The following is a 12,061-nucleotide window of genomic DNA, read 5'->3' on the forward strand; positions in this document are numbered from 1 at the left end:
TCCCTGCGGTGCATAACATATTTATTAGCCGAGTTTAACTTACTGAGATTAAAGTGCTCGCTGGGGCTTTGCAGGAAACACCTGCATATAAATCAACTATTGATGAAGTTTTTAACAAACCGCGTTCGCATGGTTTCGTCCCACTGTGCCGCTGGCTAAACTGCATATAAAATATGCACTAAAAGACATCAAAAGGCGGCGAGGAAAGCACAAAAGTTGCTGTGCCAGTTGGCAGCCTTGGAAAACGTGCCAACACAGGACAAGAAACGTGACAAACCAACGGACGGACAAACGGACGGACAGGACACACACTGAAAGAAGCAGTTCTTAGGGAATGAGAGAACCGCACAAGTTGTCCAAATTGCCCAAATTGAAATTGAGTTGACAACTTGTTCATGAGTCTGGCGCCAGCTTTCTTCGAAGGGGAGATTTTTGTGCTTGGATTTAAGACGAATGCCTAGACGCATGCAACGTGCACGGGGCCGTAAATCAATTTGTCCACTCCCCCGTCTCCCTCCCCTCTTCCCCTCAGTTGTGCGGCAATGAGCAAGCAAAAGCCGCACAAACGGTAAGCCAAAGCAAGCCCACAAATCTTCCAGTCGAGCCGAAACCCAACCGAACTGTGGCACAGAAAGAAGGCGTGTCGCTTACGCAGCACAAAATTTTTAAATGCATAATGCAAAAAGGCAGAGCGCCTCAACCGGAGCAATCTTCCGGTCTTCCATATGACCTGCTTGCCTCTCTATATGAGTCCGGGTGTGCATGTTGTGCGTGTGTGTGTGTGTGTGTGTACGCATCATTTAGTTCGCAGCAGCTGTGGGCGCTTTGGCAGTGCCAGGGGCTGGCTGGGGCGGGGCGGCTTACGTTGTTGCGCCAGCAGCATTAGAAACTTTACTCATTACGCCTGGGCCCAGCCTCAGTCGCAAGACCGCAGTAAAGCGCCGCCAAAGAAGCCAGCAAAATTGAAAACAAAACAACAAAAAAATGTAGAATTAAAACGAAAACGCAAAACGTTAAAAGTGAAAAACTATGCTGAGTCACAGACCAAGAATGGCTACCGGAATTGAGAGGGCGAGGAGGGGAGGGAGCAATGGTAACCTAGCTGGCAGCCAGCAACAAAAAGTGAGCGAAAACCGCTGAAAGCCAGCAGCAGCAGCAGCAACAACAACAACAACAACAGCAAGAACAATGGCAAAAGGCAGCAGCAGCAGTAGCTACTGAAATCCGCCTAAGTTGTGGGTAATGCTGGCGTAAAACAAAAGCTTATCCTGTTACTGCCTGCTGGGCTGCTGCAGACGTAGGTGATGGCGGGAATGCTGGCCACGGAAATACGTTGCCATTGCCACAGCATGTGGCAAACACACACACACACACACACACACACACACACACACACACAAACACACACCCGCACTGGGAGCAAAGCCAAGAAAAGACACACAAATGCATCGTTGAGTAACAAGCAGATAGACTCTTAATATACACTGCCTGTGCACAACAAATAATTTCTTACTAATTTTTCAAAATAATTAGTTAAATAAGGAATAAGTAATATACAAACATAACTTTGATTGTGTCTTGTCGAAAAAGATATAAAACCTGACCTAATAAGCATATTTTTATTAACTAAAAGTAAAGCTAATTTTTATGTGTGTGCAATTTAGAAATTAGCATGTTTCCAAAACGCGGCACTCAATATAATTTTCAACACTCCGAATCATGCAAAGTACTCTTTTAAATACAAAAATATCAGACCAATAAAAACAAGTAGTCAAATAATAAGCACATCACATATGAAAAGAGCCAGAACCGCTTTATACCAGATCTGGCGCAAAAATACCAAATTGGCAGCACTTTTCCTAGCTTCAAAATGCGAGCTTAGCAGATCAAATGTAAAAATGTCTGATTGGCAACACTGATAGCTGCTCATATAGTTTTTACGTGGCAGCACTTTTGCTAGTCTGCAAGCCAAATTGCCTAAGACACAAAGAAATTGGCAGCACTGATTTTCGTTTTTGTTGAACTTTCTGTAATATGGCAGCACTTTTGCAAGCGTTAAATGCCTGCATGCCGCATTAGAGTGGGCAGCACTGTTTTTCAAATCACATTGCGCGAATTCAACACGCGCCCTTCTTAAACTATTTTATACTATTAAAATATAGCTTTATGTAACACTTGACAAGCTGCATGACAAATTTAAGGGTGCTGTCTTAAACAATTTGTGAGAGTATTTACAAACGCGCCGGCATGCCAGAAAAAGCGCAGCCACAAAATGGCAGGGACAGAAAGGCACAGTGAAAGCCAGGGCAAAATATGTATGTAGTTGGCTGGCAGTGGTTGCCATTTAGTCGCTGTAGTGCGATAGTTGATAGTGGTAAGCACTGAGCCAGTGCCTGGTGGTTGGCGGTGCAACAGGGTGTATTATGGTCGTTAAGTTATTACCTACCACCACGCCGACAATGGCAAAGTTTACACAGCGAAAGTTTCCAAAGGGAAATTCCTTTCACGGCGACGCCAACGCCATGGAGCAATGTGAGGCATGAATTATTGTTAATGCCGCCTGTTGTTGTAGCCTGGCGCGGATTTTCCTTTCTGCAACAACAACAAAAAGAGTGTGTGGCATAATTCTGGTCGTTGCCAAGTCAGCGACTGCCGCCGGCCACAACCAGACGAGGAACAGAAAAACTAAACTAAAAACTAGAAAAAAAAAAAACAAATAAAAGTAAAAAGATAAGTTCACTTCTGACTTTTTATTAGACAACGACGTTTTAAGCAACCTCTGACGCTTGGAGAAATTAATTGCAATTAAAGTGGGGGAAAATGTGAAAAGTCGAGCTATTTTTTAATATTAATTATTAAAGAGTAGCGATAAAACTTTTCAGTTTATACTCAATCTTTATCTTGAGCAAAAGCTAATTTTGTTTTTTGAGTTTTTATTCCATACCTTTCTCTGTCTCTGCAGGAATAATGTGGATCTGGCGCCGGGTGATCGTTATGTGCGCATCGCCTTCGCCGAGGCAGCCAAGGAAATCGACCTGGCCATCAATAATACCCTGGACATGCTCTTCTCCAATCGCTCGACTCGTGCCCCACCCAACTACGGCGAGCTGTTGCGCGTCTTCCGCTTTCCGACGGTCCAGGCCAGGCAGTTGGCGCGTGCCGCGGAGATCTACGAGCGCACGCTGGTCAACATCCGGAAGCATGTGCAGCGCGGCGATAATCTGACCATGGAGAGCGAACAGTACGAGTTCAGGGATCTGCTCTCGCGCGAGCATTTGCATCTGGTGGCGGAGCTATCCGGCTGCATGGAGCACCGAGAGATGCCCAACTGCACGGATATGTGCTTCCATTCGCGGTATCGCAGCATTGAGGGCACCTGCAACAATCTGATGCATCCCACGTGGGGCGCTTCGCTGACCGCCTTTAGGCGACTGGCGCCACCCATCTATGAGAACGGCTTCAGCATGCCCGTGGGCTGGACCAAGGGGCTGATGTATGCGGGTCATCCCAAGCCGAGTGCACGTCTGGTGTCCACCTCGCTGGTGGCCACCAAGGACATAACGCCCGATGCCCGCATTACCCACATGGTCATGCAGTGGGGTCAGTTCCTGGACCATGATCTGGACCATGCCATACCGTCGGTCAGTTCGGAGAGCTGGGACGGCGTCGATTGCAAGAAGACCTGCGAGTTTGCGCCGCCCTGCTACCCCATTGAGGTGCCTCCGAATGATCCGCGCGTGAAGAACCGACGCTGCATCGATGTGGTGCGCTCCAGCGCCATCTGCGGCTCCGGCATGACCTCGCTGTTCTTCGACAGCGTGCAGCACCGCGAGCAGATCAACCAGCTGACCTCCTACATTGATGCCTCCCAGATGTATGGCTACAACACAGCCTTCGCCCAGGAGCTGCGCAACCTGAGCTCCGATGAGGGTCTGCTGCGCGTCGGTGTGCACTTCCCCAATCAGAAGGACATGCTGCCCTTTGCCGCACCGCAGGACGGCATGGACTGTCGCCGCAATCTCGATGAGAACCAGATGAACTGCTTCGTGTCCGGCGACATACGCGTCAACGAGCAAGTCGGTCTGCTGGCCATGCACACGGTCTGGATGCGCGAACACAATCGCATTGCCATCAAGCTGCGCGAGATTAACCCACACTGGGATGGCGACACGCTCTATCAGGAGGCGCGCAAAATTGTCGGCGCCCAGATGCAGCACATCACCTACAAGCAGTGGCTGCCACTGATCATCGGCGAGAGCGGCATGGCCCAGCTGGGCGAATATCGTGGCTATGATCCCCAAGTGAATCCCAGCATTGCCAACGAGTTTGCGACGGCTGCCTTGCGCTTTGGCCATACTATCATCAATCCCGTACTGCATCGCTTGAACTCCAGCTTCCAGCCGATACCACAGGGACATCTGCAGCTGCACAAGGCCTTCTTTGCGCCCTGGCGTCTGGCCTATGAGGGCGGCGTGGATCCTCTGATGCGCGGCATGCTTGCTGTGCCCGCCAAGCTGAAGAAGCCCGATCAGAATCTGAATACTGAGCTCACGGAGAAACTGTTCCAGACTGCGCACGCTGTGGCCCTGGACTTGGCTGCCATCAACATTCAGCGTGGACGAGATCATGGCATACCCGGCTACAATGTATACAGAAAGTTCTGCAATCTGACCGTAGCTGCGGACTTTGAGGATCTGGCCGGCGAGATAACCAATGCGGATATACGGCAGAAGTTGCGTGAACTTTATGGCCATCCGGATAACATTGATGTCTGGCTGGGCGGCATACTAGAGGATCAGGTGGAGGGCGGCAAGGTGGGTCCACTGTTCCAGTGCTTGCTGGTGGAGCAGTTCCGACGCCTGCGTGATGGCGATCGCTTCTACTACGAGAATCCGGGCGTCTTCCTGCCCGAACAGCTGGTGCAGATCAAGCAGGCCAATTTGGGCCGTGTGCTGTGCGATGTGGGCGACAATTTCGATCAGGTTACCGAAAACGTGTTCATTTTGGCCAAGCATCAAGGCGGCTACAAGCCATGCGAGGACATTCCGGGCATTAATCTCTATCTGTGGCAGGAGTGCGGCAACTGCAACAGCCTGCCGCCGCTCTTCGAATCCTTTGTGCCACAGACCTACACCAAGCGTAGCCAGCGCCGGAAGCGTGATGCCGAGCAGGAGGTGCCCAACGCTGAGAGCTATGACAGTCCCTTGGAGGCGTTATACGAAGTGAACGAGGAGCGCGTAAGCGGCCTGGAGGATCTCATTGGCAGCTTCCAGAAGGAGCTGAAGAAGCTGCACAAGAAACTGCGCAAGCTGGAGGACTCCTGCAATGCTGTCGACGCCGAACCCGTGGCGCAGGTTGTCCAGCTGGCGCCTGCTCCACAGCCCGCTGTGGTGAAGCCGAAGCGCAGCCACTGCGTCGATGACAAGGGCACCACGCGACTAAACAACGAGGTCTGGACGCCGGATGTGTGCAGCAAATGCAATTGTTTCCATGGCCAGGTCAACTGTCTGCGTCAACAGTGCGGCGAGGTCAGCTGCCCGCCAGGCATCGAACCGCTGACACCTCCGGAGGCCTGTTGCCCGCATTGCCCGGTCATGAGCAAGCCGGTCGACTGAGCTGGGCACTGGACATGGCAATTTGCATATCGACTTAACAATTAATCAAACCCCCTTAAACTGAGTAGCCACATTAACACTTAAAGGCGGATTCCATTTAGATTTAACATGAAATCTTTAAATATACGATTTTTAACGCACACAAATGCAGTTGCAGAAGGAATCTTGACGCGACACGTCGTCACATAGACATTCTCCCAATCGACGGTAACCGCCTACAACTCTAACCATGACGCGCACAGAGCAAGCAATTAATTAATTAACAATTAACTAAATATTTACTGCTACACATGTAACAATAAAGCACAGTATCAAAACTTAGCACACTATCTACTGCTCGAAGTTAACGTATTTGGTGTGCGTGCCCTTGGCTATCACAGAGTTGTCCTTTTTATGCCGCAGCTGGCAGTCGATGAAGGCGAGCGATTTTCCGGCCCGCACCAGATTTGCCTCAATGAGCACCTCATCGCCCACACGGGCCGACTTCAGGTAACTGACGTTGATGTCAACCGACACACCTGGATGACAGGGCTTGGACATCAGGGCATAGGTCGTAATCATGTCCACCAATGTTGCCGTATAGCCGCCGTGTAAGCCGCCGGCTTTGTTTAGGTGCTCCGGCGCCACGGTGAATTCTGCTGTGCAAAGTCCATCGCCGCCATCCAGAATTTTTACCTAGTGAAAGCTATAAGATGTTAAACGTGTCAAGCGGCTGTCGATGTCTATTGCCAACCTTTTCCAGGTGCCGCTCAAAGCCCGTAGCCTTAGCTATAATCTCAGATATGTGCTTCGCAAATTCCAAGCCCTTTTTGCGCGTTCCCATATTTGTGTTTGTTACGAAACGTGTAAACGGCAAAGCAAAAACAATAACAACAGGTTCAAGTGATGTGCACTGCCAACTATCGATAAGTCACGACTTTCACGGAAGCTGTGACGTCACTAGCTTCGCTTAAAAGCTGTGACGTCACCAGCAGAGATAGCCAAAGAGCATAGCTCAGAGTTAGCTATCTCTTATTTATTTAATTTCATAACTAAATTTATTAGCTCGTTTTCGTGTTAAAGTCCACGAATTTGGTTTGACCGCCCTTGGCAATGATTTTGCCATCCGCCTTGTTTCGCAACACACACTCAATGTAGGCCATTTTCCGGCCTGCATGCAACGTCTTGGCATCCACTTCTATGACATCTCCCGGTTTTGCTGCAGCCAAATAGCTGACACTCAGACTGGAGGTGACACCCGGATGTGAGCCCTTGGACATGAGTGCATACGTAGTTACATTGTCCAAAATCGTGGCCGTTAGGCCGCCATGCAATGAGCCCAGGCGATTCAAGTGCTCGGCCGAGACAATGAATTCGCCCACGCAGCGCCCTGCGCCGCCATTTGTTATTTTCACCTGCAACAAACAGTTTGAATGCGGCGCGCTATCGATAACACAGCTTATATAATATCGAAACTTGATGTCAGCTGTTTTGTTGCGTCGCTTTTGCACTTTGCTTTCCGCGAATATTTGGCGTCCACTTACCATTTGCGTGACTCGATCAAAACTTGTGCCTTTCGATATAAATTCGGCAAGTTTTTTAACCATTTCGACGCCATTCTTAGCTGACATTATAATTCAGTTACGTCTGCACAGCAGCTCTCCTTTCACCGTACTGAGCGCTTTGAAATGAAAAAAGCTACTGAAGCAAGCGCTAGCGATGACAAAGGTGAGTGTAAAACATCAGCTACATACATGCATACATATATAACAAATTTACATAGCGTGTGTACGTATGCATATGTGTGTGTGTTGCCAAATTAACTGAGCCAAAGTCTAGACGGGCAACATGTGAAATTCACGCATTTGTTTTGCTCGGTCTGTACGCGTCTGCGTCTGCCGGCAATGTGATAAGAAAAAAAAAGCTTACAAGTTCAAGACTTATAAAAAACTAATATGGAGCACAAATAATAATAATCATGATGATAATGATACTTGTCAGCAATAAAAAGGGAAAGACTAGCAAGTAAGCCGTACTTGGGTCTGAATTGCCTTAATATACATATATTCTTATTTATAATATTTTATATTATATACATACATATAAGTAAATTCAGTTATGTACTTACCCGAAAATTCACTTACACACTTACGAAGTTTTATAAGTAGAAGGAAACGCAGGTAGTACTGAAAGAAAAGAAGTAGAGAGAGGGTTATAGTAAGATCAGAAGAAAGATGAATAAAGTGAGAACGAGAAAGGATAAGAGTAAATTAGAGTAAAAGTATGATCAAAGATAACATTTATAGATTGAAAACACAAATTGTTAAAATATCACTTATCAACGCAGCCTGTAAGCCTTACTTGAATTAATGAGAATCGAATAGAAGGGCAGCAGTAAGCAATTAGCTTTTATAAAATTTGCAGCGCTGCGACAAGTAAACTTCTTGAATGTTTTGCATGACAGAAACAAACATACATATATGCACACACACATATATATATGTGTGTATGTATGTACATAATGTATATCTGTACATGTATAAAATTTTTATATAGGTTTAAAAATTAGATAAAAATAGAGTTAGATTAAAGGGCCAGTTATGACAGAGTGCATTATATAGAAACTATATTACTCGGCCTTGCCCGGACTTAACGCTAGTTTTATATAAAATAGATTGGCTACCTTACTTACCTTTCATAGAGATAAACTTGATTAGGGTCGTGTTGACTAAATCTGCCTCCTTCATTCCGTTCCGTTCCTTCGTTCTTTCTGCCGCAGCTGGAGCAGCGATGTCATTCCAACTATTGTCCAAGAGTGATCTCAGGCAGGAGACTGTCCATGACTTTGTGGCCTACACAGCGGATGGCGATTGCATTTCGCTGCTCGGTTCGAAGACGGAGCTGCTTACCCTGGAATTGAACAGCAAGTCGAACCCTCAGCTGCCCTTTCCCTACGTTGTGGCCAGCTGGAAGTGTGCGAACAAGAAGCGACCACTGGACCAGCTGTCGCTGCAGGTGAATCTCCAGAATATCTACGAGAGCAGCAATGTGCTGGAGATGCAACAGCTGAGCCTGGAGCCGGCTTACACGGCCGTTTGCTCGCAAGATGTGCCGCTGCCCAATTGGCTGGCCGCCAAATTGTCAACCCAGCCGCTGCCCAATGGCCAAATGCTGTTGGCCACATTGAACAGCTATGGAGCGCTGCATTTGCTGCGCAAAAGTCCAGAGCAGCCGCTTTGGCGGCAGCACGAGAAGGGTCTCAACGTGACCGCAACTCTGCGGGATACACTGCAGCCGCCATACGAAGTGCCCGCCGTCAAGATCAACACGTTCCGGCAATATCAGGCATTTGTGGATCGCAGCTGGATAACAATGTTTGCGTGGCGTCCAGTGGACAGCGGCAGCTATGTGCTCGTCCTGGGCACAGCTGCCGGCAGCATATGGACACTGACCCTGTGCGCCAATGCAGCCACTGTCCTGGATCATTGCGAGCTGCAGACGCTCCTGGGTCGCATTTGTTTTATGCAAATCTACGAGGATCTGCTGCTTGTGGGCGACCACAACGGCCTGGTGCATCTATACAGATTTGGCACAGCGACAGAGGTGGCGGAGGAGGGTCTCTGTCTGGTCAAAACGCTGTGGCTGCGCCCGGATCACATGGGCCTGCAGGAGGCACTGATTACACACTGTCCGGAGCGCGATTGCTACTATATAGCCTGCTGCAAGGCGGCGCATCTGCTAATCTGGTGCATGCCCAAGCAGGAGGAGGGCGACTGGCTGGAGACGCGTCTGCATGCAGGTGGCATGAAGATCACGGGTGAGCCAAAGACATCCATCTGCTTTACATTTTCATAATTCTTCTGTCCACATCAAGGTCTCTGCGCTCTGGAGAACTGCAACTATGCGCTGGTCACGGCACGTGGGCAACTATATCACATCGAGCTGAGCCACAAACCCGGGCAACTGTGCGCCAGCATGCGGCCGATTGGTGTGGACGATGCCGAAAACTACCAGCCAGTCGGTCTGTGCTGCAGTCCCAGCAAGAATCTGCTGACCATTCTTTACACGCGTAGCAAGGAGTTTCTGCTCAACAAGACTGTGACCCGCCATATGCTGCATGTGCGCGTGGGCAGAATCCATAATAGCCAGGCGCTGGTGCAGCTCGAACGTCGCATCAATCCCAGTCAGCCCATCAACAGCTGTCGAGATCTGTTGGTGGACATGCGTCTGGAAATCTTTCAAGGTGTCCAGCTGGAGGAGTATGTTAACTATGCGCCATTCGATATGATTGCCTTCGACGATCTGGCCACCGAGAACCAGCAGCAGCAGCTGCAGCTCAAGTACCACATCTTGGATGCGCTCATTCAGATGCAGCGACATCAACGCAACCAAACGCTGCTCGAACAATTCGAGCAGCAACTGCAGCTGCTGTTGGCCATGCTGGCCCTCACACACATGCGACTGCGTCTCCAGTTCCTGACCAGCCTGCAGACGGAGCTGACGGCATTCCAGCGCCAGTCGGCACAATGTCAGCTGGCGGAGAGTGCGCTTATCAGGCAACAGCTGGAGCAGCGGCAGCTGCAACGGGAGCAAGCGCCCCATGCGGTTATAAAACGTTTCCTGGCCCAAATGGAGGTGCACTTTGAGCAGCTGCAGCTGAAACTGAATGTGCCGGAAACAGCACAAATGGATGATGCGTCCGATCAACAGCTTTGCACTGTTTCCTATGTGCAGGTGGGCGTGGCTAACTTGTGTGCCTTTATCCAAACATTTTATTATATATATATGTATTGTCCTTAGGTGCTGCCCACGCTGGAGCGGCACTATTGCACGCTGTGCGGACGGCTGGCTCTGCTGGATCGGCAGCTGCTCCTGGAGCTCTATGCACCGGGCAGCGTGCTGCTGTGTCCCTGCTGCCATGGATCCTACACCTTGGAGCTGTTGGATGCATAAACATGAAGCGAGCCATTCCAAATTCCGATGCCGAATCAATTCCGCAATTCTTTAGGCAGTCTTATTTTTTTTGGAGTATTTACGAAACTTTGCGGATTTGATAAGGTTTCGGAATTTAAAACATGCCCGTTAAATTTTTATTTGAACGTACTTTTTAAGTGTGCATGTGTGTGTGTGTGTACGTGTGTGCGTGCGTGCTCCCCTTAGTGTGTGTGTGTGCGTGTGCCAGTACATAGGTTAATACAGTGAAACATAAATAATAGGACTGGTCTCTAGCAGCAATATATCCTGCTCGAGCTGGCGCAGATCACTCTCCAGTTTGCCCTTGCGCTGACGCTTGTTCTCGCTGTCGATCAGCAGGGACATGGACTGATAGCTCTTGGTCATCTCATTCAAATGGGCACGCAGGCCCACAAGTATATCGTTGCGCTCCGCTTGATCCATGACGCGCATGCCGGGCATTTCGGGCGGTGCGCCGTCGGCACGCGTCGGTTTGGTCAGAGCCTCCATCGATTCAGACAGCTTCATGCCGCCGCAGAGCTCCATGAGACGTGCCTGCTCCTTGCAGCAAACGCCATGCATTTGCTTGAGCATCTTCTTGGTCTTCTCAATGTAGACGGGCACCTTGCCAAAGTCCTTGCGGCACACAAACTGCGGCACCATGCCCGAGTTGAGCAAATTCTGTCGTGTGCCCACGGGCGTGTCCACGTAGCGCGGCGGCGGCGGACAGCGCACAGTGCTCCGTGCACACCTGATATTGCGCAGCACAAAATTGGGCACCATGTCGGCCTTCTTTTCCTTTTTGCCCATCTCGGGCAGCGGCGGCATATGCCCACCCTTGGGACACACGTGCAGATTCTCGCGACGCCACTTGACGCCCTGATTCTTGCGCAGATAAGCGCAGGGCGGATTCAGCGGCACATTGGCACAGCCCATGGTGCGATGATACGACTTCTTGGCATCCGTGAGCAGGCGCATGCCATCCTTAAGTGTAATCATCGAATGCTTCTTGTACTCCATGCTCAGACGATCGCGCAGACCCTTGGAAAACTTGGCTGCCTTCTTGGAAGTAGCTGCCCAAAGGGAGAGAGAGATTAGCGACAGTCGGCACATTACCTTGCGCTTTCTACCCACCATGAACCTCTAAGCTCGCTTCCTGGGGCTTCTCGGGCTCGCGCTCCAAATTAAAGATATTCTCATTGTGATGTGTTATGTAGACCAGCGACATGATTTTAGCTTTAAAGAAAGAGAACTTCCTCCTTTCGCTTAACAAATATGCATATATCTATCTCGAAATCTGTATTGTACTGAAAATATTTTTGTAATGCTAGCTTGTATTTAAATTTATATATACGTAAGTAACGTCGTTTTGTATCGTTGCCAAGTTTCAAAAGCAGCTCCAAACCCTGTTGCCACAATAGACATGTGCTTGTTGTTGCTCTAGCAACCTATTAAATATAACTCCTCCACATATTTTTCAAACTTCAAACCGATCAATATTATTCGCAAAGGAA

The 12,061-nt window shown here is 49.2% G+C and overlaps 5 protein-coding genes across 5 annotated transcripts in view; 2 read left to right on the forward strand and 3 right to left on the reverse strand.

Moving 5' to 3' along the window:
* The window catches only part of LOC115771277 (peroxidasin), a 42,764-nt gene extending 37,107 nt beyond the window's left edge, over positions 1-5,657 (forward strand). Inside the window, exon 9 of the mRNA XM_030716897.1 lies at positions 2,963-5,657. Coding sequence (XP_030572757.1) covers positions 2,963-5,615 — 2,653 coding nt within the window. The 3' untranslated portion in view covers positions 5,616-5,657. The remainder of the gene's footprint in view (positions 1-2,962) is intronic.
* A 73-nt stretch (positions 5,658-5,730) lies between these two features.
* LOC115771283 (acyl-coenzyme A thioesterase 13) lies at positions 5,731-6,476 on the reverse strand. Its single transcript, XM_030716904.1, has 2 exons — positions 6,349-6,476; positions 5,731-6,290 (listed from the first exon to the last, which is right to left on the reverse strand). The coding sequence occupies exons 1-2, from the start codon at positions 6,436-6,438 to the stop codon at positions 5,946-5,948; spliced, it is 435 nt and encodes a 144-aa protein (XP_030572764.1). The 5' UTR covers positions 6,439-6,476; the 3' UTR covers positions 5,731-5,945.
* A 56-nt stretch (positions 6,477-6,532) lies between these two features.
* On the reverse strand, positions 6,533-7,283 carry LOC115771282 (acyl-coenzyme A thioesterase 13). The gene is made up of 2 exons (XM_030716903.1): positions 7,139-7,283; positions 6,533-7,009 (listed from the first exon to the last, which is right to left on the reverse strand). The coding sequence occupies exons 1-2, from the start codon at positions 7,223-7,225 to the stop codon at positions 6,656-6,658; spliced, it is 441 nt and encodes a 146-aa protein (XP_030572763.1). The 5' UTR covers positions 7,226-7,283; the 3' UTR covers positions 6,533-6,655.
* On the forward strand, positions 7,259-10,561 carry LOC115771278. The gene is made up of 4 exons (XM_030716898.1): positions 7,259-7,322; positions 8,374-9,411; positions 9,469-10,328; positions 10,395-10,561. Exons 1-4 carry the CDS (start codon positions 7,283-7,285, stop codon positions 10,545-10,547), a joined length of 2,091 nt encoding a protein of 696 aa, XP_030572758.1. The 5' UTR covers positions 7,259-7,282; the 3' UTR covers positions 10,548-10,561.
* On the reverse strand, positions 10,534-11,936 carry LOC115771281 (enkurin). The gene is made up of 2 exons (XM_030716902.1): positions 11,682-11,936; positions 10,534-11,620 (listed from the first exon to the last, which is right to left on the reverse strand). The coding sequence occupies exons 1-2, from the start codon at positions 11,773-11,775 to the stop codon at positions 10,785-10,787; spliced, it is 930 nt and encodes a 309-aa protein (XP_030572762.1). The 5' UTR covers positions 11,776-11,936; the 3' UTR covers positions 10,534-10,784.
* Positions 11,937-12,061: the final 125 nt, after the last annotated feature.

Source organism: Drosophila novamexicana, unplaced genomic scaffold, assembly GCF_003285875.2.
Source record: "Drosophila novamexicana strain 15010-1031.04,08,12 unplaced genomic scaffold, DnovRS2.1 tig00000024-arrow-pilon, whole genome shotgun sequence".
In the NCBI taxonomy this organism is placed as follows: Eukaryota; Metazoa; Arthropoda; class Insecta; order Diptera; family Drosophilidae; genus Drosophila; species Drosophila novamexicana.